This window comes from Chionomys nivalis, chromosome 5 (genome assembly GCF_950005125.1).
Source record: "Chionomys nivalis chromosome 5, mChiNiv1.1, whole genome shotgun sequence".
Taxonomy (NCBI): Eukaryota; Metazoa; Chordata; class Mammalia; order Rodentia; family Cricetidae; genus Chionomys; species Chionomys nivalis.
The window spans coordinates 65,174,600-65,197,966 of record NC_080090.1 but is presented as its reverse complement, the minus strand read 5'-3'; the positions used below and the strand labels follow the sequence as shown (position 1 = coordinate 65,197,966).

The 23,367-nt window shown below is 49.3% G+C and overlaps 1 protein-coding gene across 1 annotated transcript in view; it reads right to left on the bottom strand.

Moving 5' to 3' along the window:
- Positions 1-4,536, bottom strand: part of Lhx4 (LIM homeobox 4) — a 40,223-nt gene extending 35,687 nt beyond the window's left edge. Inside the window, exon 1 of the mRNA XM_057770624.1 lies at positions 4,461-4,536. Coding sequence (XP_057626607.1) covers positions 4,461-4,536 — 76 coding nt within the window. The remainder of the gene's footprint in view (positions 1-4,460) is intronic.
- Between the last annotated feature and the right edge of the window lie 18,831 nt (positions 4,537-23,367).

The following is a 23,367-nucleotide window of genomic DNA, read 5'->3' as shown; positions in this document are numbered from 1 at the left end:
CGTGGTGGCACCTGCCTGTACCGGCGAGTGTCCCCCCAAACCCAGGGTACAAATCGAACTCACACTTTTAGGAGCACGCGCCGCCTGCAGGTGCGTGGGGGGAGGAATCTAGCTCTGCCGCCCAAGCCACCCAGGCCCACGGTGCACACGGGGCAGTGAGAGGTCACGAGGGTCATGCTAAATGACCCAAACACGCCACTCCCGCTTAACACCACTGCAGCCAAGCAATTAACCAGTGTCTAATTAGAGCCGGATTTCTTGCCTCACTTTCTACTACGAAACTTCCCGGGACATTGAGGAACTGCCGACCACAGACCTTTGCCCTCCACCCCCTTCACTCTCTCCACCGCCGCGTCCCTGATGAGGGTTAATCGTTAAATCTACAGCCGGGGAAGAAGGGGCCGCCTGACTTTCCAAATTTCCCTCTGCTCTCACCGCCGTCCGAAAAGGGACTGCCAGAGCCGGTTCAGCCACTCATGCTCTAGGACACCCGCTGTCCTTCCTGACTTAGATCTGCTGCGATCCCTCGGGTTTCTTCATATTTCCTTCCACTCCCATGACTGACTGAGGGCTGGACAGGGTTCAGTGGTTAGGGAAGACAAAACACGATCCCCCAGGCTTGAGGCGCTAGCGGGGATAACCAGCTTGAACAGCAAAAATAAAACAGGCTCCTCTTGAATATTTGTTTGGTGAGAATGAAAGGGGTCTGTACCGCACAGTACCGGACTGAAATTCTGTGTCGGAATCTGTTGACTTTTTCCCAAGTCTACATTCAATTTTCGGGGTCGGGTCTTCCTCCCACCGGAAGACAAAGCAGAAATGGAGCGGGGAGAGCTTTCCAGAGAAGTCCCGACCTGGAAAATGAGGTCCCTCACCCCAAGCTAGCAATGGGGATAGTAAACGGGGGTGGGGGGTGGCAGTTGGATTCCGGACTAAACCGGCTGGGGCAGTAAAGCTGTGTACCTCGGTGAGTCTCTGGAAAGTGAGCGAAGGCAGTGGGGCCCTTCACCTAAGACCCTACGAAGTGTAGAAGAGTCGTCTCTTGCCACTGTTTGGCGAGTCTAGAGGGCCTACAGTCTTATTTCTGAAGAGAAGAAGGGAGCAGAGATGCTGCTTCTGATTTTACCACCGCGGCCACTCGGGACGTCTGGTCCTTTATCTTCTCAGGCAGCGGTTTCCCCACTTTCCCCGCCAACAAACCCCGGATCACGGGTGTCCTTCGCCCTTTCCCTCGATGCCGAACAAGACAAATTGGAAGAGGGGTTGAAACCCGGGGCAATGGGCAGACAATGCTCCCCACCTACCTATGCATCCGAACTTATCTAACTGTTCTTAGTGCGGGAAAGGGGCCAACCGGACCCAAATGTGTGGCGGTGGGAACTGAGCCAGTAAGCGCTCTCTATACCTGAAGGGGCTGCCCGGGGCAGGTCTTGAGAACTCACCGGCCACGGTCCCAAACCCATCAACACGGTCCCCAGAAAGACACCTACAGGGAACCCTTTCAAAAGGGTCCAGGAAAAGACCTCGCGGGTGTCATTAAAGGAACCCGAGGGTCACCCAATTTAAGGAGTGGTGGTTTGGAGTTCCTTAGAAGGCACCGGCCCCGAGGGGGAAACTGGGACCAACGGGAGATTTAAGCAAGACCCTACTTCTCTACCCCAGGTTACTTTGGGTATCACTGCCAGCCTTCTTTCTTCGGAATCTGGACAGCCGCTGGTATTGGCGCAGTCTATCAGAGAAGAGCGCAGGGGTGGCATCCCGCCCGAGAACATCTGAGTTGCGGGGCCAGGCAGGAACCTCTGTGGGAGCGAAGTACAAAGGGTGCCACTGTGCAAACAGGAGCCTACCTAGGTACCGGCCTGTGGCAGAGAAGGACGTAAGAGCAATAGTGTCTTGGGCAGACCCCGAAGGGGCAGAAGTTACTACTCCAGTGGAACACTTTCCTGAGGGGAATGTGCTTTTGGGGGGTGTCTCAAACAGACAGCCCCAACCCTGGATTTAAAGTCCTAAAATGTCCCTAGAGTCCTGGGTATCACGGGTACCTAAGTTAGGGATCTATACATTGTTGCCAAGTACTCAATTCACTGTGGTTCTGAAAGATGGAAGTGTAGACAGCATCTGTGAGGAAGAAGCTCAACCCAGACTTGCTTGGTCTGCTGGAGGGTGACCACCTGTGAAGAGGCCTTCTATGTTAGATCTTTTCCAGGGCTTGAGAGAGCTCATAGGCTTGGGGTCACCCTTATTTTTCCAGCATGCCCAAGGACGGATCTCATATTCTCCCAGCATGATAATTCTTAGATGGTTAAACCCTACCATCCAAGGAAGATTAGAGTTGCTTTCCCTTTCCCTTCCCCTTCCCAAGTCACAGCTTAAAGCTGGTGAATAGATCTGCTTTGTGAGGCAAGATACTGGGCTGAGAGAAAAAAAAAAAAGTCCTGAAGTCTTCAGGGATTGGACCCTTCAGTCTTGACCAGTGCCTCCTGCAATCTACCTCCTCTTTCTTCCAATGAACCCAAGAAAGACAAAAGGAAGGGCTGACCGCCCCCTCTTGGTTGGTTTTGCCTGTGGGAGCCACACTTCCTTTCTCTCTTCTGGCTCTCTCCCCGCTCTCTGTCCAGTTCTTTTCTTTACCTCGTTAAGTTTTCCACAGTATAGGCCCAGGCTCAGAGCCAAGGTGATGGCCATGTCTTTTAGCAAAGCGGGTCCCTGACATTCAATATCCCTGAGCAAAGGGAACAAAAGTCAAGACAATCTAAATTTTGCACATGCCAAAAATGAGCCATTGCAGGAGAGTCCAGAAAGCGGACTGGACTTGTGGACCTAAGTCATTAGCATACAGGTGCTTTAAGCGCGGAAGGAGGGCGGGAGGCACGCCCACACGTCCTTTCTCCGTTCACAGACCGCTCTTACAGGTGCTTTAAGCGCGGAAGGAGGGCGGGAGGCACGCCCACACGTCCTTTCTCCGTTCACAGACCGCTCTTACTCCTGCAGCACAGCTACAAGTAGTTTAAGGACTTGAGCACCTTGACCAGGGCTCACCTTTCTGTTTGTACAGGAGTTGTGCACGGTCTCCCTGTGTGGGCTGATGGAAGCTATCACCGATGCTGCCTACAGAATATTTTAACAGTAAATTTTCTAAGGTGCAGCGAACTTTGAAACTGTTTGCCAACAGGTGACAAAAAAAAAAAACTGTAGGCTACAATCGAGGAACAACCTAAAACAGGCTGGAATGGAGCTATCCCTTCCAGTTTCTTCTCCAAAACTTTCCAATAAAGCTCAAGACTCTGGCTGGACAGCCTGCCGTGAGCTCTGCTGGGACAGAACCCCTGCGATGGAGAGTCGGGGCACAGGAGGGCGCGCTGCTGCGCCCTAGTCATAGGTAGTCTCCATCCCTGAGTGAGCCTGTGCTTAAACCCCTAGGCGGAAGTCTCTTGTAAAGTCCAGTGAGGAAATCCATCTGTCTAGAGTAGCCAGGGGGGTACCTAGCCCAACGCAGCTGTTGGTAGGTCAAGACGTAACCAGGAGCCCGCAAGCGCGCGCTAAGCTTGAGGACCTGTCAGGTCTCTGTACAGATTTCTTTTCTTTAGCTCTCTGTCTAGAAGTCAGAGGCACGGACAGATTTCCTCCCGGAAAATCTCTGCCATGCACTCACCCTTACATACAGAGAAACCTGGGGCGAGCAACCTGTCCGAACTTCTTGGTCCTTGCTAATTGCAGGCGCTGGAAGAAATCGAAACATCAAGCAAAGTGTCCTCACGTCTAAGTCTCTCCCTCTTCCAAACCCGCGCCTCTACTGCGTACCCTCGCCTAAGCAAAGGCTGAACGCCCAGTCCACAACTTCGTTCCAGAGCTTCTGGCCGCTGCATTCCTCGGCTAGCTGGAATGTCAGGAGTGCGTTCGCTCACAGAGAGCGGTGGCGATACAGGAGGCGGGTGCCTCGGGCAGCAGCAGCTGGGGACTTAACCAGGTGCTGAATCTACCAAAACCAAGTGTGTGGCAGGGGCTTCTGCACAACCAGCCCCGGGGACCTGGGACTCACCAACTTCCCGCCAGCTAGGGTGAAGTTGCACTAGCGGTTCTGAGAGCTTTGGCCATTACGATGGAGGATAATAATTTGAGGGGGACCACTTTTGCCCTCGGGCCTGGCCTGTAGCACGAAACCTCTGTTGTCCCCAAAAAGCATCTTCCCCAGGGTTCCCATAAAAGCAACGGGCCAAAGATGCTACTTTTTGTACCCTTGGACCCTCCACGAACAGTAACCGAGAAGCTTTTATATTCGATCCCAAACAGCCAACAGCCAAGCCTTTCAAACACTGACGGGTACCCCTGCTCTGTGACCACCTCTGCGTCCCGACCCCTCCCGGTCAGTGCCACAAGCCGCGTCCGGCCTGCCCGAACGTGCTGAGGCTGTTAGCTGTCTTGTTATCAAATTAAATGAGCGAGAAAGGGGGATGTCTTACGTTGCATCGGCACACCGAGCATCTCCGGGAGCCCCTTGACAGCCCCCTCCGCGGGGACAGCCGCGCTCTGCATCATCTCGGAGCCAGAGGCAGCAAGTCGCAGTCTACTGAGATCTCTCGCTCTCTCCCTCTGGCTGGATTCGGAAATTTGAAAATAATAATAATAAACCCAACTAGGCCGCTGAAGTCACAGTGGAAGCCGAGTCCTCCGCCTCTCCGGGAGGACTCCACTGGCTGGCCAGCCCCCTCCCCCCGCCAGTCCTCAGGCTGTTTCAAATCCCTTTGATCTCGCTCTCCGGGGCTGGTGCACATCCCGGGTTGAGGAGATGCTGTTGCTGCAGCTCTGGCTTTTTTCCCCTCCTCCCTCCCCCGCCCTCTTGTCTCCCCCTCCCCCTCCACCCTTCGCGTGCCGGCTGCCCAGGAGGCCGCGGTCACCCAGGCATTTTGATTCATTCACACTGCAGGAGCGGCCGTGACGTCGCTCTCCGCAGGGAAGCCCGCCCTCCAGCTTGTCCTCCCAACCTGGCAGCCGGCTGCAGACCCTCTGCTGACCAGAGTCGGGGGCGGAGGGGGTGGGGAAGTCCAGTAGCCCCAAGTGCGTTCGGAGGCGCTGGAGGGCGGGGCCGCTCGCGGCGGGGCGGGGCCTCGCATCCCCTCCCCCACCCCGGCGTACGGGCTCGCGCCCCGGTGTAAATACTGCGGCGGGCTGGGCCGGGGCAGCAGGTGGTCCCGGAGCTCGGCTTCTGTGCCCTGCAGGTTTCTGCGGGGTTTCGGGGATTCCCGGCTAGTCCTCAGCATCCTTCTTGTAGGATTCAGGGGAGGGGCGGGATGGGGTAGGGCCCCGCGGACCCTCGTTTGGCGCTCTGGGTTCCCGGCTTCTCCACCCGACCGAGCGTGTTCTGAAGCTGGATGATTCCCCACATCCTCCACTTTTTTTTTTTTTTTCTTTTTCCTGGCCCATTCCTTTCCGTCCGGTACTAACCAGACCCTGATCCCTCTCCCCCGCGTCTGGCTGAGGCTGGGCCAGGGACAGCCTGTACTCGGCCGGGAACGCGCGAGTCACGCAGCGGGCGGCCGCGGGGCCGAGTGCCGGGAGGCGACTTGGGCCGCGCTTGGAGGTGGCGGGGCGCGCGGGTCTCCGTGGGCGCCCACTCTGGCCCCGGCCTCCGTCGCAGTTGGCACCCTAACCGCCCAGGGTCCAGTCCTGACCCCACCCTCCCCGCGGCGAGGCCTGGGTCTCCAGGCCGCTTCCACCCAGATCGGCCTTCTACTAGCTCCCAGAGACCGCTCAGCGGAGCCGGCAGCAACCGCGGGCGCTTTGAACGATTCCCGGCCACGTGTGCGCGGGGCAGAAGCGTGCACACGGCCCCCGGGGGCTGACCAGCGAAAGGCGTGCGTTGCTATTGTGTTTACAAGACATACGAACACACACGCGCGCACGCACACACACACACACACACACACACACACACACGAATGCGCGCACTGAAAGCCAATTCTCCTATGTTTATTCCCGGAGGAAATAAAGCAAGGATCAACGAAGTCTCTTCGAAGTCGCTAGCTCTTTTCCAGACACTAGACGCCTCCTGACTGTGGGCGTGGGAAACCCACCGCGTCAGTCACCTCGACACCACCATTTCTAATTTAGTTACCGGACTAGAAGTCAGATGGGTCTTTCCAGCCTAATGGGATCCCTCATGGGCCAGAACGGGGACTCATAATCTTCCTGGGAGTTTGTTTTTTTTTTTTTTTAAAAAAACTATTGGTGTTTTAGGGTTGGTGCTTGAGGAGGAACATAGAGCTGTAAGAGGAGGGCGTTGCTGTGCGTGCTACTCAGTCTCCAGTGACTTCTGTGGGTCCTGGCATTAACTAGTGTCCTGTCTTGCTGTCTCCACAAATTTAGAGAAAAAACTGCAGGCAAAGCACCTGGTGATATTTTAAATGTTTACCAAAATGTTTTCTATAGACATGTACCTGGTAAATAAACACGGTGAGATGCCAGCTTCATTAGCAACCAACACAGGGAAAACAAAGCAGTGTGCTCCACACCCCTCTCCCTTTTTAAATCGGCTTGTTTGTTAATGACCACCTGGGAGGAAATTGGGAATTATTTGGTAAGGGTGTTTGTAAGTAGTTCTCTCAAGGATACTGCTGGTGTCTTAATGAACTCTTAATATCCGTTTGGAAAGAAATTTAGGGATATTTATCACATCCATAAAGTTTTCCTATTTTTGAGTGTTTAATCTATAAAAGTAACCTAGAGTATTTTTAAAGGTTCATACATGAAAACGTCTATGACAGCGTGATAGTTGAGAAGGGAAAAATGACCTAAATACCCAACAGAAGAAAACAAGTTGGAAAAGTATCTTAAGCAATCGTTGAAATTAATTATAAAGTCTAGCAACATAAGAATTCTGTAACACCCGGTAAAAAATTAATTAGAAAAGTAGGAGTAACACCCATTGTTGGTCCCGGTGTGAAGAAGATGGGGGGGGGGTGGCTAGTGGAAATATAAATGTCTTCTAAGGGCATTTTGACAATAATTGTTTTGCACAGATGGGGATAGAATTCAGGGCGTTGCACCTGCTGGGCAAGTAAGCATGGGCTCTACCTATATCCCTAGCCTAGGGCAGGATGTACCCAAAAAATGTCATGCATTAGAAATGTATTCAAAGAACATGATTAAGTAACACATAGTTACAAGTCATTTGCACTTTTAAAAAGAAAATTATATAGGGATTGAGAGTATAGCTCAGTCGTAGGTGGTAGATGACACAGGATTTGATTTCCAGGAAAAGAAAAAAGAGGAAAGGAGGGGAGAAAGAAAGTGGAAGAAAGAGACACAGGGAGTGATTTATCCAACACTATAGGCTTATTGGATAAATTAAAGCAAACTGAATGCTAAGAAGTCACTAGAAATAATAAAAGAATATCTGGTGATGTAGAAAATGTTGGCTCTATATTAGAAAATGGGGAAAGATATTATAAAGCAGTATGAATTTAAGAACTTTAAAAATCCTAACTAGAAAAAATATGCTAAAATATAAAAGTGATTATCTCTATAGCAGATAGTTTCTTTTATTCTTTTTGCCTTCTTAAAAGTTTTCTCAATAAGTGCAATATTTTACAAAGCAGAAAAAACTGATAAAATTGCTTTTAAAAAACAGGGGGGAAAGCAGAAAGAAATATATCAAAATACTATTCAAAAAGTCTGTTTTCAGAGTATATTAGAGAAATATATATGAAACAATATTTTTACTTTATAGATTTTCTGTTATGTCGCTATATTTTCCAGTAATATTCATAAAGGATATTCTATGCAATGAAATATACAACAAATATTCCTAACATGTACAGGATGTCATGTAACCAGGACTGACCATGCTCCTGCTATGTAGCTCAGGCTAGTCCAGACTTGTGGAAATCCCCCTGCTGTCAGCCTTCTGCGTAATTATAATATAAAATTATACTTTGAGCTGGGCAGTGCTGGCACATGCTTTAAATCCCAGCACTCAGGAGGCAGAGGCAGGTGGATCTCTGAGTTTAAGATGAGCTTGGTCTACAAAATGAGTACCAGGACAGCCAGGGTTACACAGGGGAACCCTGTCTCAAAATACCAAAAATAAATAAATAAAATAATATTTTAAATCATCCTCTACAACTCTTGTCCTCTTCTGCTATGAACTGCCTGGGCACTGCCTACTGCTCGTTTGCAGGGTACTGGTCAGTCACTAAGGAGGGGATAAAGTGTTCTGGTGCTGGGATAGGGATTCTCCTGTCCTGGTACTGATGTAGGGAATGCCATTGTCACATCTGTCCCTTGACAGAGATCTTGAACCTATGGATGGCAGTCTCTCAATGCTATCGGCACTCCCAAACCTACCCATAATGTACCTCAAGCCAATAAATACTCTCTCCCTGGGCATTTGTCCCTGGTACGAGCTGGGTCTTGTTCCCAAGGTTATTACATTTCACTTCCCTTTGGAGGCCTCCGCTTTTGCATCTGCCAATAGGGAAACATTAGTTAAAAGCTTTCCTTAAACTGAATGTTTAGCATCTACTGCAGATGGAAGTGGCAATAACTGGTATTTATTGAAAGTTTACAACTGTACCATGCACCATGGTAAGTACTTCCACCTGCACACTGCCGAGTTTCCCCACCACAAGCCAAGAAGTGGTACTTGGTGGGTGAACACACAGGCCAAGAGGGGCTAAGCGGCCTCGCAATGCCCTGCTCAGAATGGGAGAATGGCCAACTCCTGCAGAGCCCCAATATGGAGAAGGGCCCACAAAACCCTGGGTAGGACTGAGAATTTAGGCCTCTATTTGATTTAGACACCTTTTCTCACCAAGCACCCAGGCTGGACGGTGGTCACTCAGGAACAACACTCCTTAGAGCCAGTCACCTACTCTCAGACCCTAACTTTGGGCAAGGACTAGGTAATGGTGGCATGGCTTTCCGTGGGTCCGTCAGAGAAGTTAGTCGGCACAAGGAATCTAGTACTTTCTAGACATTTAAACAATACATTTCTGGGAACCAAATCTAACATGTCAGTGGGTCCAATTCCAAGGGGGAGAAATCCAATTTGGGAGAACGATGACAGCTTGCAATTTGTCTAGCACTTACATTTTACAAAGGTCCTCCATGTAGTTTATCTCATTTGATCTTCAACATTATGCTCGGACTTGGGTATGATTATCAGGCATCAGAGAGGTTAAGTGGTTTGCCTGAGGTCACATAGCTAATAAGCTGCAGAGCGGCCTGGAAATTAAATCCAGCCTTTTGACTCCCAATGCGGTGCTCTTTTGGCTCTTGCAGATCTGTGTGTCTTCTAACCCTTCTGTTTTAGAAGTTTCGTGGAGTGGGCAGGCTCACCCTTCACAGCTAGGAATCCTAGCCATTTTCTCCAGCGAGAAAAAGAATGACGCTGCCCCTGCTCCCCGTCACCCATCTCGAATCCTTGTCCTCATTCCTCTCAAGCACTTTTATCATTTGCATTTTGAAACTGTTTCCTTAATTATTCTGCTGCTGCTGCAAACCTGCTCTCCCCAGCTTTGTGGCATCCTTTGATTTATCTCTGTCTGGATAACAGCTCCCCAATTCTCCTCAGGGAATTCAATTTTCATTCATTTTTCTGTAGGACTAGATTGATATAGACCCTCTGCCCCGGTCCATATTACTCATCCCGGCAGAGAGAACCGGGGAGACCAACCCTCAGTCCAGCCCCCAGGGAGCGTCTGTCTTGTTCTGGGAGTTGTGAGGAGTCCTCCAATAAAAGGACAGGGGCCTTTGCTCTTCCGCATCTGTCCACCCAGTCCTTCCAGTCATTTGTCACTGGCCCTTTTGTGGACCCACCACTTTGTCATTTGTCTCCTTCTCTTCCCAGAACCTCAGAGGGATCTCTCCCAGCCAGGATGCTGAGCAGAAGGCCAGCTCTGCTCCTCGTAAACCTGCCTCATGTCCTTGACAAAGAAACTTAAGGGACGTGGGAAAGACACAGTCCTGCATTTGGACATTTAATTCTTACTCAGTAAGTAACTGAGAAGCAGGACAGGGACCCTAGGCTTCTTCGCGGAAACAGGAAAGCAGCAATTGTCAAGTTGTTCAGTGTGCCCCTCTCTGCTGCTTATTTAATCCTCACAGATCTTCCCAGGCAGACTGTCGTCACCTGTCTTACAGACAAGTGACAGGGAGCACAGAGATCAAGGGACGTCCTTCAGGGTGCACAGGAGGTGAGCATATGTATCCAGGTAGGCAGGCTCCATCCTTACCAGCCACCAAAGAAGTCTCTCTTGAGGATCACTGGGCATGGATCCATGCAGGGCACAGGACTCCACAAGGCTAGGGCTTCTAAGAACCATCTCTGCAGCCATCTTACCCTATGGACCCAGTACAGGCAGGGACTGGGCAGTGAATCTGAGCATTGGCCTTGTTCTACTGTCCGAGTTTATCATTTATATGTCTGTTCAAAAAACTAGATTACTAGATCATTCTCTTGGCTATTCACTGGGCACCTGCTATCTGCCAGATCAATGGTTGGCCCTGGAATGCAGGGACCTGGGGTGCCCAGTCCATAGCTTCTTTGAGAGCATGGAAGTCCATAGCTTACTCAGAGCACGCCTGTGCACTGAGGCCTGCTAAGGTCTCCTGAGTCTTCTGCCTTCTTTGCCTCCGATGGAATCAGAACTGGATTAAGAAGCAGGCTGTGATTCTCAACATTCAAATATCAATTTAAATATTAGCCACCCTAGGGAAATTGATGGAAAGTTCCTGACTTTTCTGACTTTTCATTGGCTAACTAGGAATAAAAGAACTCTCCTTGCGTAGCTATCCAGACCACGGAGGAGCACCTCCAGAAGTATCAGTTAACATCAGAATTAGACCCCTCTCTAGTATCTCCCCAACCCCAATTTTTCTTATCCTTGCTTTTGAGAGAAATTAGAGGACAAGAAATTCTCCTAGATTTTTAAAAATTATTTTTTATTTTCATTTTATGTGCATTGGTGTTTTGCCTGCATGTATGCCTTCGTGAGGGTGTCAGGTCCCCTGGAACTGTAGTTACAGACAGTTGTGAGCTGCTATGTGGGTGCTGGGAATTGAACTCCAGTCCTTTGGAAGAGCAGCCAGTGTTGTTAACCACTGAGGCATCTCTCCAGCCTCATGGACTTTTAAAATTTTTAACAGGATCACGATTATACCAGGCTGGCTTAGAACTTGCTATGCAGCTGAGGATGACTTTGAACTTCTGGTCCTGCTGCCTCCACCTCCCCAGTGGAGAGATTACAGATGTGTGCTCAATACATAGTTTACTCAATGCTGGGGACTCACCCCGGGACACTCTGCATGCCGGGCAAGCACTCGGTCAATTGAGCTACATGCCTAGCCCTCCTGTATGTTCCTGACTGAAGACTAGAATTTGGGAGATCACGGAGTTGACCCCGCAGTCATGGACATTTTTGTCTTTCTCCTTTGGAGGTAGAGACTTGTTCTTTCCATTCATCCCGCGGTCAATGTGCCCAGGTTCCTCCTTGGGTAAGCTCCCGCCCCACCATGAAACTGCCACTTTTACCTTTGCTTGATACAAAGGGAGCAAGAAAATAGAGTTGGGCAGCGCATCTTCTCTCCGGGGTCTGTTGTGCTCTCTGTTGTGTGTTTTCTGAGTTACTTCATGCCCAGGTTTACTTGAAAATTTAGGAGCTACAGATACCTTCAGCTGAGCCTTCGTCCCCTCTTTATCTCCCTCTTCACCCTCTGGGACTCAGAGACTCCTGAACTCAAGAACAATTCAAGGAACCAATTTGCGAAGAGCCCTTGCTCCTCTTTCCTCTCCTTTTTCTCTTCCATAGAGTGGTACAATTCTTTCTTTCTTTCTTTCTTTTTTTTTTTTTTTTTTTTGAGACAGGGTTTCTCTGTGGTTTTGGAGCCTGTCCTGGAACTAGCTCTTGCAGACCAGGCTGGTCTCGAACTCACAGAGATCCGCCTGCCTCTGCCTCCCAAGTGCTGGGATTAAAGGCGTGCGCCACCACCGCCTGGCTGGTATAATTCTTTCTAAAGAGTCCGAAACTCAAGAGGGCCGGGGTATCTACCCGGAGGTCGGTCACAGAGGTTCTAAGAGCCCGATCCAGTTCCTCAGCTCCTGGAGAGGACAGTGCCCATGGGGAGGAAGAGGAGAGGAAACCCAGTCTGGCTGAATTTGAAATAGCTGCAGGTGTCAAAGTTAATCTATAAAACAAGCCCTTCATCATCTTGGAGAAAGATTTTTTACTGGAGGAGCTTAACTCAGCAGTTTCCTCTTAGGAGCTGACTTACAACTAAAAAGTGTGGATGTGTTTGATGTGTGCAGAGGTAACAGGAAAAGGCCCAGGAGGTCTGTGAGAGGAGAGACATGAGGCAGAAACCAGATTCCTGACACCGGAACTGGTTGGATTTCAGTGTTGATGCCAATTCAGCTCACTGCGGGAGGGTCAGTCACGCTGAGCCTTTACTTACCTGTTTGTGAAATGGGATTGTCATAGTTCTAACCTGAGAATATCAACAAAGGGGGGCAGGCCTGCTAGGACTACCCCTGCTCCCCCACGGACAAAGGCAACTATTTTTGGTGTCCAAGAACAGGGAACAAAGCAGGTCTCATGACTTGGCCACCACTTTGCACGGCTCTGACTTGCTATGACAGGCTTGCTCTTGCTCACTAACATGACTGCTTGAAAAGCCAGTCAGCAGAGAACGGACCAGGACTGGGAACTATTGTAACCCTGGACAACCAAGGAGGAAATGTTGAGAGTCTGGGGGTAGGGGTAGGGAAGGGACATTAATCTTGGCTCTACTCATAGCTGAGTTTTGTGGGTGTGGAGAGTTAAGCTCTCTAAGCCTGGTTTCCTGTGCTTAAACAGGTTAATACTCAGGAAAACCTAACTGTCGGGGAACTCACACATGATCCTGTATGAGAACACTCTAGCATCCATGTCCCTAATATGCCCTTCAGACATCCTACTTCTGCAATCACATGGGGGGTAATTTAAATACTATGATTGTGGCTTAGTAGAATTCTGTGATTCTGTCTTTCTAATGGCTTTCTGGGCGATGCCAGTGCTGCTGGCTCCTGGGTCATACCGAACGCATCCTCCTTGAGGACTCTGCCACACTGTCCAGTGGACACTGACCACATGTGGCCATGGAGCGCTGCAGCGTGGCTGGTCAGAGCAAAGACACGCTATACATGTAAGTTATGCATGGGATTCTGAGGGCTTAATAAAAAAAAAGAATGAAGAACGGTTCATTAAGATTTTTTTAAATGTGTGAATTGCAACAATTTTAGATATATATTGTGTTAAATAACATCTGCTGTTAACATTAATTGCATTTGTTTCTTTTTTTAGCATGGCCGATAAGGAATATAAAATGACTACATGGCTGGCATTTCCTTTGGGCAGTGCTGTTCTAGACCTTTCTGACTTGCATGGGGCTGTACACACTCATGTACACCCAACGCATACACAGGCATGGAGCCGTCTCTCCTCAGCACCTAACCCAGCCTCTAGCAATCAGTTAAGGACCAACTAAGCATTCACAGGGACAGATGAAGGGGGAGGATGCCTACAAATGCTGCCCCAGGAGCAGGGGGCCCCCACACACTGAGCAGAGACCCCAGCTGCACAAGATTGCCGCAGGGCAGGAGCGAGCAGGTGGCCAGCCTAAGGAATGACTGTCTCCCCTTTGCCGCTGACCCTGACCCACTCCCCATCCATTCTGTCGTCCTCAGTCCCACCCTCTGCTCTTTTCAAGGTTTTGACAGCAGAGAAATAGAAATTCCGGTGCTCTCACCCCAGAGCGACTAGATAAAGGGCACAGGCTAGAGAGGACCCTCTAGGACCGCTGGAGAGGAGGGAGCAGCAGCACCCCTGCCTCCCTGAAACCCACACCCCCTCAGCTAACCCCAAGACCACGCCCCTCTCTTCTGTTCTCTCTCCCAGGTCACATCATCCTCTGGGCTTTTCTCTGTGGTCCTGAGCCCCATCCTTGTCGTGACTAGGGGTTCAGGCCAGTGGGGACCTGCCCGGAACTCTACGATCCTGTCACTCAAGAGGTGGGGCTGCAAAAGGGAGCTCAAGCGAAGGGAGAGGAGACTTCTGAAGATGACCCCGTGCACATCCAAACTGGGGTCCCCACACCTTCTGAGACTCACGGAGACCCAGGGTACCATAATGGGGTCAGAAGTGGGGGACTCTGTCATAGGGACAGCTAACCTCAAGAGCAGCTCTGGTGAGCCAGAGGACCCCCAGGGCTCTGGGCAGCTGGATCACATCCCAAACCGCAGATCTCTGAGACATCTCTGTCCCCTCCACTGAGGATGTGTGGGCCACACCCTCCCATCTCCTTGTCTTCCACACCCCTTCCTGACCATTGTGGTCCCAAGCCTTTCTCACTCAGCAGGACAAAGGGAATTCTGGACCCACGGGAACTTACCAGAGGTCAAGGGAAGGATCTGTCTCCATGGCGTGGACTGGGGACCCTGGTGGGAACAGCTGTTCTCCCTGCTGTGGAAGGGAGCCAGAGACAGGAGAGGGGAGTGGGATCCCCATCCAGGGAGGGATGTGGGGGTGCTCACGTAGCGGGACAGAGCACAGAGGAGCCCTCTCCTCTTTCCCTGGTAGAAGGCTCTCTGCTCCCCCTCATAAGCTGGGAAAGTCTGGTCTGCCAAGGGGGAGGGTAGCAGAGGGACAGGACCGCCTCAGAGAAAATTAAATTGCACTTGAGGGCAAATTCTATTAGGGAATAGAGCCTGTCTCTCAACAGCCTGTGTCCATTTAGGTGATTAGCTAGTCCCAGCACCTCCACCTAGGGCTAGGCCAACTCAGTCCCTCTGCCTGGGGTACCAGGTGGGTGGCCTCTGGGGACCCAGCATCCTTGTCTCCAGTGCCCCAGCCTGCTCTGTGAGCACCCCTCCCTCACCACGCCCAGTGCCACAGGACCTTTTGAAGGTAGTGAAGAGTTCTACAGTGCTGACTGCCTGGCTGCCTGGCGGGGGACATGGAGCACACGCAATGACAAGCACATCAGAGGGACTGAGCAGGGTTTCCATGGCAGGTTTCCAACAGGGGCCCGGGAGGACAGAGGTTTCTGGGGAGACAGTAAAGATGTGGAAAAGTAGAAAAAGTCATTGGTGGAGCAGGGTGGAGGGCGGGTATAGAAACAAGGAGGTGGACAAGAGTCAGAATCTGATTCAGGAATGGGAACCACAGAGCCAGCGGGGAGGACCACAAAGCTGGTGGTTGGAGAATATCATATACAAAGGTAAATTAATTAATGGAATATAACAGCAGATGGTAAAAAAGTTTTCTCTAAAATAAGCTTTATAACAGCACCATACACCTTGTGATCTTTCGTAAAATTTCTTTCATGTACAAGGGATGCACAAACCCCGGGTCAGTAACTACTGAGTGTTGACTGTATACACACGCTCTTCTTGCTGTGATTTGACCCAAGAGTCCAGAGTTGACGTCCATTCTGCATCTCTGGCCCCTGGGGCTCCTGAGGTTGAACTCTCTTAGCCATCTATGAAGAGATAGATCTTCCTCTCCACATGACTGGTGAAAGAATCTTGCTTGGTGTGCTTGAGATTCTGCTATTAAAATCATTCCTCCACTTAGCAAAACTTCATTTTGCACCCTGCAGCGTGTTCTGAGGAGACGATCGCCCAGACTGTAGAACAAGGAGAAATGAGCACAGACAAGATACAACGAGTTCTGAGAATATGTAACGATACACAAAGCATGGTCTTGGAGCTGGAGAGACGGCTTGGCGGTTAAGAGCATTTTTTGCTCTTTTAGAGGACCTGAGTTCAAGTCTCAGCACCCACAGGCAGATCTGTAACTCCAGCTCCACGGGCTTTGGTTGTCTCTGTCTTTGAGGGCACCTGCACTCACAAGCTCATATTACACATTATTAAAAATAATAAGAATAAAATCTTTAAAAAATAAAGGATTGTCTCTGATGACCCACCCGAAGCATCTGGCTAGCGTGGCTCTCTCAAGGCTGCCATGTTTTCCATCCTAAAGACACAAAATTTTAGCTTCAAGGATTAAGCCAAGTATTTATTTGCCAAGATAGCTGCATTCACCCCATATCCCATGGATTAGTATTCTGGGTGGGCACAGGTTGTCAGAAAGTGATGACCCTGGGGAGGGAAAAGAAGTGGGTGGCATGCGGGACAAGGGTGTCCCTAGGCTGCAGGTTGGTGACTTCCAGGCTTTAGTCCGAAGGGAAAACCCCAGGTCAGCCCTGCTGACCTTTAGCTCACAGAGTGGAGGGTACTGTCCCTGCCTGGCACTGACCTCTGCCCAGTGGTTAGGGTGTAGGTCTCACACCTGGAGGTCCCGCGGGTTCCGGGAGCTGGCCAACGATGCGGATAACCTAGTACTCTCCCAGTGGAGGCTGTTCACTTTCCTAGGATCTGGACTCTCTATCTAGCCCCAGACACACCATAGAGTTGAAGAGTCACCTATTCCCCAAGAATACTCTCTCCCTACCCCTACCCCATCCACCATTAGCAAGAGGCCAGCTCTCTTCCTGGGGTTCATTCAGCTAGCAAGAACATTCACTCACTCATGGAGGTTACTCGGGGTGACTTTGAGAAGCCTTTGGGGACTGTGGAGTACCCTTAGCTTTACTTCTCAAAGCGCTGGGTGCTACAGCCCTGGGCAGACAATCAGGCAGCCGCTGCCTGTCAGCATGGAATTACTAAGTTCTGCCCACCTTTGGACACACTACAGTCAGCCACAGTACTGTTCTGGACGCTTCTCTCTGCAGTCAGCCGGCTGCTGAGGAGTTGTTGTTCACTGCTGTGTTCCGGGTCCCAAGCCTGCACGCAGCCTAGCATATTACAGCTTCTTTGTAAGTATTTGTTCTGTGACTGAAACTAAGTAACTATAGAAACGCTCCTCTACTACTGCCCAAGAGTAAGGAAAAACCCAAGCATGAGGCTGCAGAAGTGGCATCCGCTCTCTGGAGGGAGTAGCTCATGGTGGCTTTGTCAGCCCTGCTTAGGTTATGGGACTGGTTATTAGGACAGTCAGCCAGCTAGATAGTCAGAGCTGTGCCCTGTCAGGGCCCCGCTTACCTCTCATCTGTAATGGTCTCTGGCTTTTTATATACTTCCTGCTCTTCCTGTAGCACTCTGAGGATTTTATTACATTTGCACATGGTCTCCTGCGGCCAGAGCTACAAAGGAAAGAACCTCAGAAAATAATGCGGATGCTGAAGCACTGGCCTTGGGCTTTAGAACTTGGTGGAAGGGAGTCTGGGGCTTCCTGCCTAAGAGCCCTCTTGGTGAGGCCCCCAGGCCAAGACGAATGCCTGTCTGGAGGCCCCCAGGCCTGCCCTCCCTCCCTCTCTCCCTTCCTTCCTACCTTTCTTCCTGACTTTCTCTCTCCCTTCTTCCTTCCTCCCTCCCTCCCTTCCTTACTGCTTTCAAACTCCTAGCCATTTCCTGAAGCCAGACTCAGGAACAGTCTCATGGATCTGTTCTCACAGGCTTCTATTCTTAGGTAGGAAGGTATTTTAGAGTCTTCTTGCCAAGCGTCCAGCCTTGCAGACTTCTCTCAGCAGCATTGCCTGGGGCTGTCAGGTATCAGGTGCTGTTTACAGACACAGTCTGTCAGCGTCACCTATAGGCACTCTGTCACAGGACACCTAGCCCCACAAAGGCTTTCTCTGGATAAATTCAATAGGTAGTTTGGTTTGTCCCTGGTTATATGTTATATAAGTTGTTGTTGTTGTTGTTGGTGGTGGTGGTGGTGTGTGTGTGTGTGTGTGTGTGTGGTTTTTCGAGACAAAGTTTCTCTTCATAGCCCTGGCTGTCCTGGAGCTCTCTCTGTAGATCAGGCTGACCTTGAGATCCACCTGTGTCTACCTTTCGAGTGCTGGGACTAAAGGCGTGCGCCACCACTACCCGTGTTGTACAAGCTTTATAATAAACATTTAACCTACTGAAAATGCTTTCAAAATGACTTTGTGGGTGAGGCTACGTGGTCTTCTCTAAAACCCATGATTCACAAGTCCCTTTTCTAGAGAGATGGCTGGATTTTAATGGGATTTGTAATTTCAACTCTTAAGGGACAAATATGAAATTTGGTTGCCAGTGACATGAGCACATCATAAAGATTATGGGTGTGCATTCAATACTTGTGAGACTTTCCTCTCACGTGGAGAAGACCCTGGCGGCTTATACGGCCTGGCAGCATTACACGGGAACCGCCAATAGTTTGCTCCTCTACAGAACCCCTCCTGAGTTTGCTCCTCTACAGAACCCCTCCTGAGTTTGCTCCTCTACAGAACCCCTCCTGAGTTTGCTCCTCTACAGAACCCCTCCTGAGTTTGCTCCTCTACAGAACCCCCTCCTGAGTTTGCGAGTTTTACCTGCAATTTGTCTTAATTAATAAAGACACATATGGGCCAGTGAGGCGGCTCAGTAGGTAAAGGTCCTTTCTTCCAAGGTCGACGATCCACTTTAATTCCTGTACGTGGTAGAAGGAGAGTTGACTCCTGCAAGTTATAAACATGAATGTATACAATAAATAAATGCAAATATAAAAAGTGCTTTTAAAAAGACACACAATGTAAGTAATAAGTAACAGCATATATATAGTGTGTATATTGATGTATATACATATATTTCACGTGTGTGTGTGGAGAGAGAGAGAGAGAGAGAGAGAGAGAGAAACACCCTCTATTTCGGCTAAGCCTAGCCTTTAGCCTGCGCATGAGCTGAACACAGCCACGTTAATAACCCTGGCAAGAGCTGCGGAACTGCTCGCCGGCAGAAGCCGAGACTGTGGAGTCACACACAAAGACTGAAGCCATGGCTGGGCAGTGGTTTGTCAGAAAGCGGTTAGTAACTGAAACAGGCCACAACAGCATCGGATTAGACTGAAACTTGGTGGCAGAACAGACAGTTGCTGGCAGGAGGAACAAACATTGTTTCAAAATGTCTTCGAGAACATGTGGGTTCCTTGGTCACCCTGGTGGGTGAGACAGGAAGAGAAATCCCCTCCCCAGCGTTGGGCATTTCATTGCCCAGCTGTCCTTTCCCCTTGTGTCTCATTGGCTGGAAGTAGTCACATGGCTCCATCTCCTGCAAGAGCCTGGAACTGGGGATCAAACAGACTCTGCCTCTGCCAGCGTTCTTGGACTTAATGTTCGAGTTCTCAAGACCAGCCAGTGCCTTCCAGTTCTTTGGGAAGCAGTAATTAGTCATGTGACGGAAGCATAAATTGTCTCCATTATATTTTGTGATGAAAGAAATATACATGCTTTGCAAATAACCCAACCAGAAGACTATTATGAGGTGATGGCACCTGACCCCTGGGAGAGTGACGGATCTGCAATGGGGACTCACATGCTCCACATCCCAGGTGGAGATGGCCGAATGGGCAGATGGAGAAACAGGCAAACATCAGAGTCAAGATGGGCAACCTCCCCCAAGGTCGCATGGTGGTACAGTCTAAGGAGAGCGTGGGCCTCAGGCACAATCCCGACGACACAGGATATCCTCCTAAGGATACCAGAGGCTGTGTGCTCTTCTGCTGACTCCAGCAGCCCTTTCTGCAGGATCCAGCCCACACTTCCAGGCTATTCTTCAGGTCCATTTCCTGCCCATTCTCTCTCTCCATGTCTGCTTCCTTACCTCACCATTCACGTTAATTTATTGGTGCACACTCTGATTTTCCTATAAGATCTCCCCATATCCCACATCCATACCCCATACCCCACATCCATACCCCATACCCCACATCCATACCCCAATCCATACCCCATACCCCATACCCCATATCCATACCCCATACCCCACATCCATACCTCATACCCCTCATCCATACCCCATACCCCTCATCCATACCCCATACCCCTCATCCATACCCTACATCCATACCCCATACCCCACATCCATACCCCGTACCACACATCCATACCCCACATCCATACCCCATACCGCACATCCATACCCTACATCCATACCCCATACCCCACCAACTTTCACCTATCATGGGGAGAAGGTGACTGCCCACTTCTGAAGCAACTGTCCTTCTGTTTACATTCCAATTCCCAGGTGAACTGTATGGGACTCTACAAGATGGCATCCTTCAGGACAGAGAGCCCCATAAATGTTAGCTATGAGAGTAGCTGCCTCCTTTATCTCCCTCGGGGTAGCACACCACAGCTGTCCTCTGGAAGCACACAGAATTTCAAGAGACGTGGTTTGTAGGTAACTGTTTAGTATTTGAATTGAAGCATCTGTGGTTGTTTCTTCTTGTAGTATCTTTCAAAATACACCCACAAATTCTTTGAAATTGCCCCCTCCTTACCCTAACACACCCAGAACATTGATTCCATTTGTTTCAGGGACTGTGGTGACAAGAAACGTTGCTTGGGCAACAAGCTGGACAACGAAAGGAATTTTTCCAGAGAGAAACCGAATTAGCCACATTGTGCCCCCTCCCACTCAGAAGGTGACAGCTTCCTTTAGGCTGGTAATCCACCATGAAGGCCGGTTTCACACTTGAGCTCTGAAACAGGTCCACAGGGAATTGCTCCCAGGGTTGAAAATTAGAACTCGCCAGGGTAATTTGTCCATTTTTTCCACACGCCTTTCTGGGCTGGGGCCAGCCAGGATGGAAACTGGTCTCTGCGTTTCAGAGCATGCTGGATCTGGTCACCCCCGGCTGCTGGCCCTGGTGTGTCATCCCAGCTCCTGTCCCTCCCAGACGGAGGCAGGGAGCGTCTCCTGCCTACCCCAGAGCTTTCCCCTGGGGTTTGTCAGGATAACAGTAACAGTAGGGTTAAGTGTTGCAAGTATTTTCTCCCAGATTGTGTTTTTCTTTACCTTGTCTAGACACAGATTACTCACTAAAAGCGAAGAAGTCCATGAGCACTGACCTTAGGACCTGTGCATCCTGTTTGTCTTAAGTATATTTTCATTATTTTTTTTGAGAATTTCATACAATGTATTTTGATCATATTTATTCCCTACCCCAGCCCATTCCCCATTATCTTTTTAAAAAAATAAAATACCATTAAAGAAAATTGACTCCCCTTCCCACAGACACCATCAACAACCCAGACTCCTCAATTAGGGGTGGGAGACTCATGAACCCCTCGCATTTCGTGTTAAAATTTGTCAGCCTTGATTCTGTACAGGTTATGTGTAGACAACCACAGCTGCTGGGAGTTCATGAGTCAGTGGGCCTGTCATGTCCAGAGGACACGGTTTCAGCTCTGCTCCTCCTCCACCTTTGACCCTTATGATCCTTTGCAGTGCACAATGCCTGTCTGTGCTCTATGTGCCACCAGACAGTTCCCGAGCTTCGGGGAAGGAGCTGGAGGTTGAAACATACAAAGACAGACAGACACACACACACACAGAGACAGACAGACAGACAGAGACATGGACCTCTAGTCACTGGTAAGGAGCCCTTTATTCAGTAGCACCACGGAGGCTTATATACCTCAGTCAGGTGGGCCAACAGGTGAAAACCTTATCCTCTGATCCTCAAGGCCAAGGCAACACGTGCTCGTGAAGCAGAGCTGGTAAACAACTTTGGCACAGCCTTTAGTAACTCAAATCAGAAGGAAAGTAAAGATCTCTAGCAGGGAAGAGCAGCTGGAGGCCAGGACTCCAGATGGTCCCAACAGTCCTTGGGCAATTTGAGCAGTTGTGAGTGTCACCATCCACTGCACAAACAAACTTCTCTGATGAGACCTAAGAACTGCCCTAATCTATGGGTAGACAGACCTATAAATTTATAGGGTGGTTTGCTACTATGTCCTTTTAGCAAAATAATAGTTACATGTTGTGGAATACTATTTTAACTGGGCAAAGATGTGTTACATTTGTTTATGCTGCAGAATATTACTTTAAATATGTAGAGGTTACATTTGTCACATTTGTTTCTGCCTTCTTTGTTAATGATGTAAAGATGTGTTATATTTGTTTATGCTGCATTTGTTTAACTATGTAAAGGTGTGTTGCTATTTCACCTTGCTTGCCCAAGGCGCCTGATTGGTCTAATAAAAAGTTGATGGCCAATAGCTAGGCAGGAGAGGGATAGGTGGGGCTGGAAGGCAGGGAGAAAAAGTAGGAGGAAAAAACTAGGCTTGAGAGAAAAGAATGAGGAAAGAATGAGGAAGAAAGAGAGGGGCATGCCAGAAGCTAGGCAGCCGCCAGTCAACCACACAGAAGAAGTGAAAGAAAGATACAGAAGGAAAGAAAGGAAAAAAGACCTGAGGGAAACCTAAGTAAAAAGAAACAGGTTAAATTATAAGACTATATAACATAGTAATATATAATATAACGATATATATAAGAATATATAATATAATATAACTAACTTATATAAGTTAGTAAGAAATGAGCATAAGACTGAGCATTCATAACTAATAATAAGTCTCCATGTCATGATTTGAGAGCAGGTTGGTGGTCCAAAAGAAATCCTGGTACAGTAATAATGGGTTCACACCTGAGGCCTGTGAGTCCCCAAACCATGGATTCTCAGCTAAACACTATGTTTTGGGAGGTTTGTTGCGTTGGGAGGTCCACTCTTAGACGCAGAGGCTCTGTCTAAAGCACACTTCCACACAGATGATCGACCGTGCCTTCAGGACTCTTTGAAACGTGGCTTTGTAGTTAGAGACCTAAGTACATGGGAAAAGTTCCTTTTCTGTTGTGGGAATAGGGGACAACTTATACAAGTCAGTTCCCTCCTTCCAGAGCATGGGGCTCGGGATCAAACTCAGGTTTTAGTCAAAACTTCTGATTCTTTCCTGAGCATGGATTTTTCAGCAGTAGCATTACTGGGCCAGAGGAAATAAACATTTTGAAGGCTGATCATATTATTTTTTGTGGTTAGTAATACAGCTCGCATTGCTGCTTCCCAGCATCAAGCCACATTGTTATAGAATGTATAAAAATTATGTCACGTTAGCTTTGTACTTTCTTGATGTTTTTGTTTTATTTTGAGATGGGGTCTCACATGGCACAGGCTGTCCTCAAACTGGCTGCATAGCTCAGGGTGAACCCCTGATTCTCCTGCCTCCACCTCTCAAGTGCTGGGATTACAGACATGTACCACCATGTCTAGCTCATGTCTTTGGTTATTAAAGTAGGCTGTTGTTCATGCAGTTCTATTGATGGGTATCCCCACCCCCACCCCACCCTACCCCCGGCTTCTTATTATTTTTTTCTTTTTCTGACAGAGTTGCATACTTACCAGGCTAGGCTCAAACACACTATGTTGCCTGGACATCCTAAAAACTCTCCATTTTCCTGCCTCAGCCCCCAGTCTGGGTCCCAGAAGCTGGGATTACAGATGTATACCACAATGCCTCAGCTTGGGAATTTAGGAACAGAAAAAC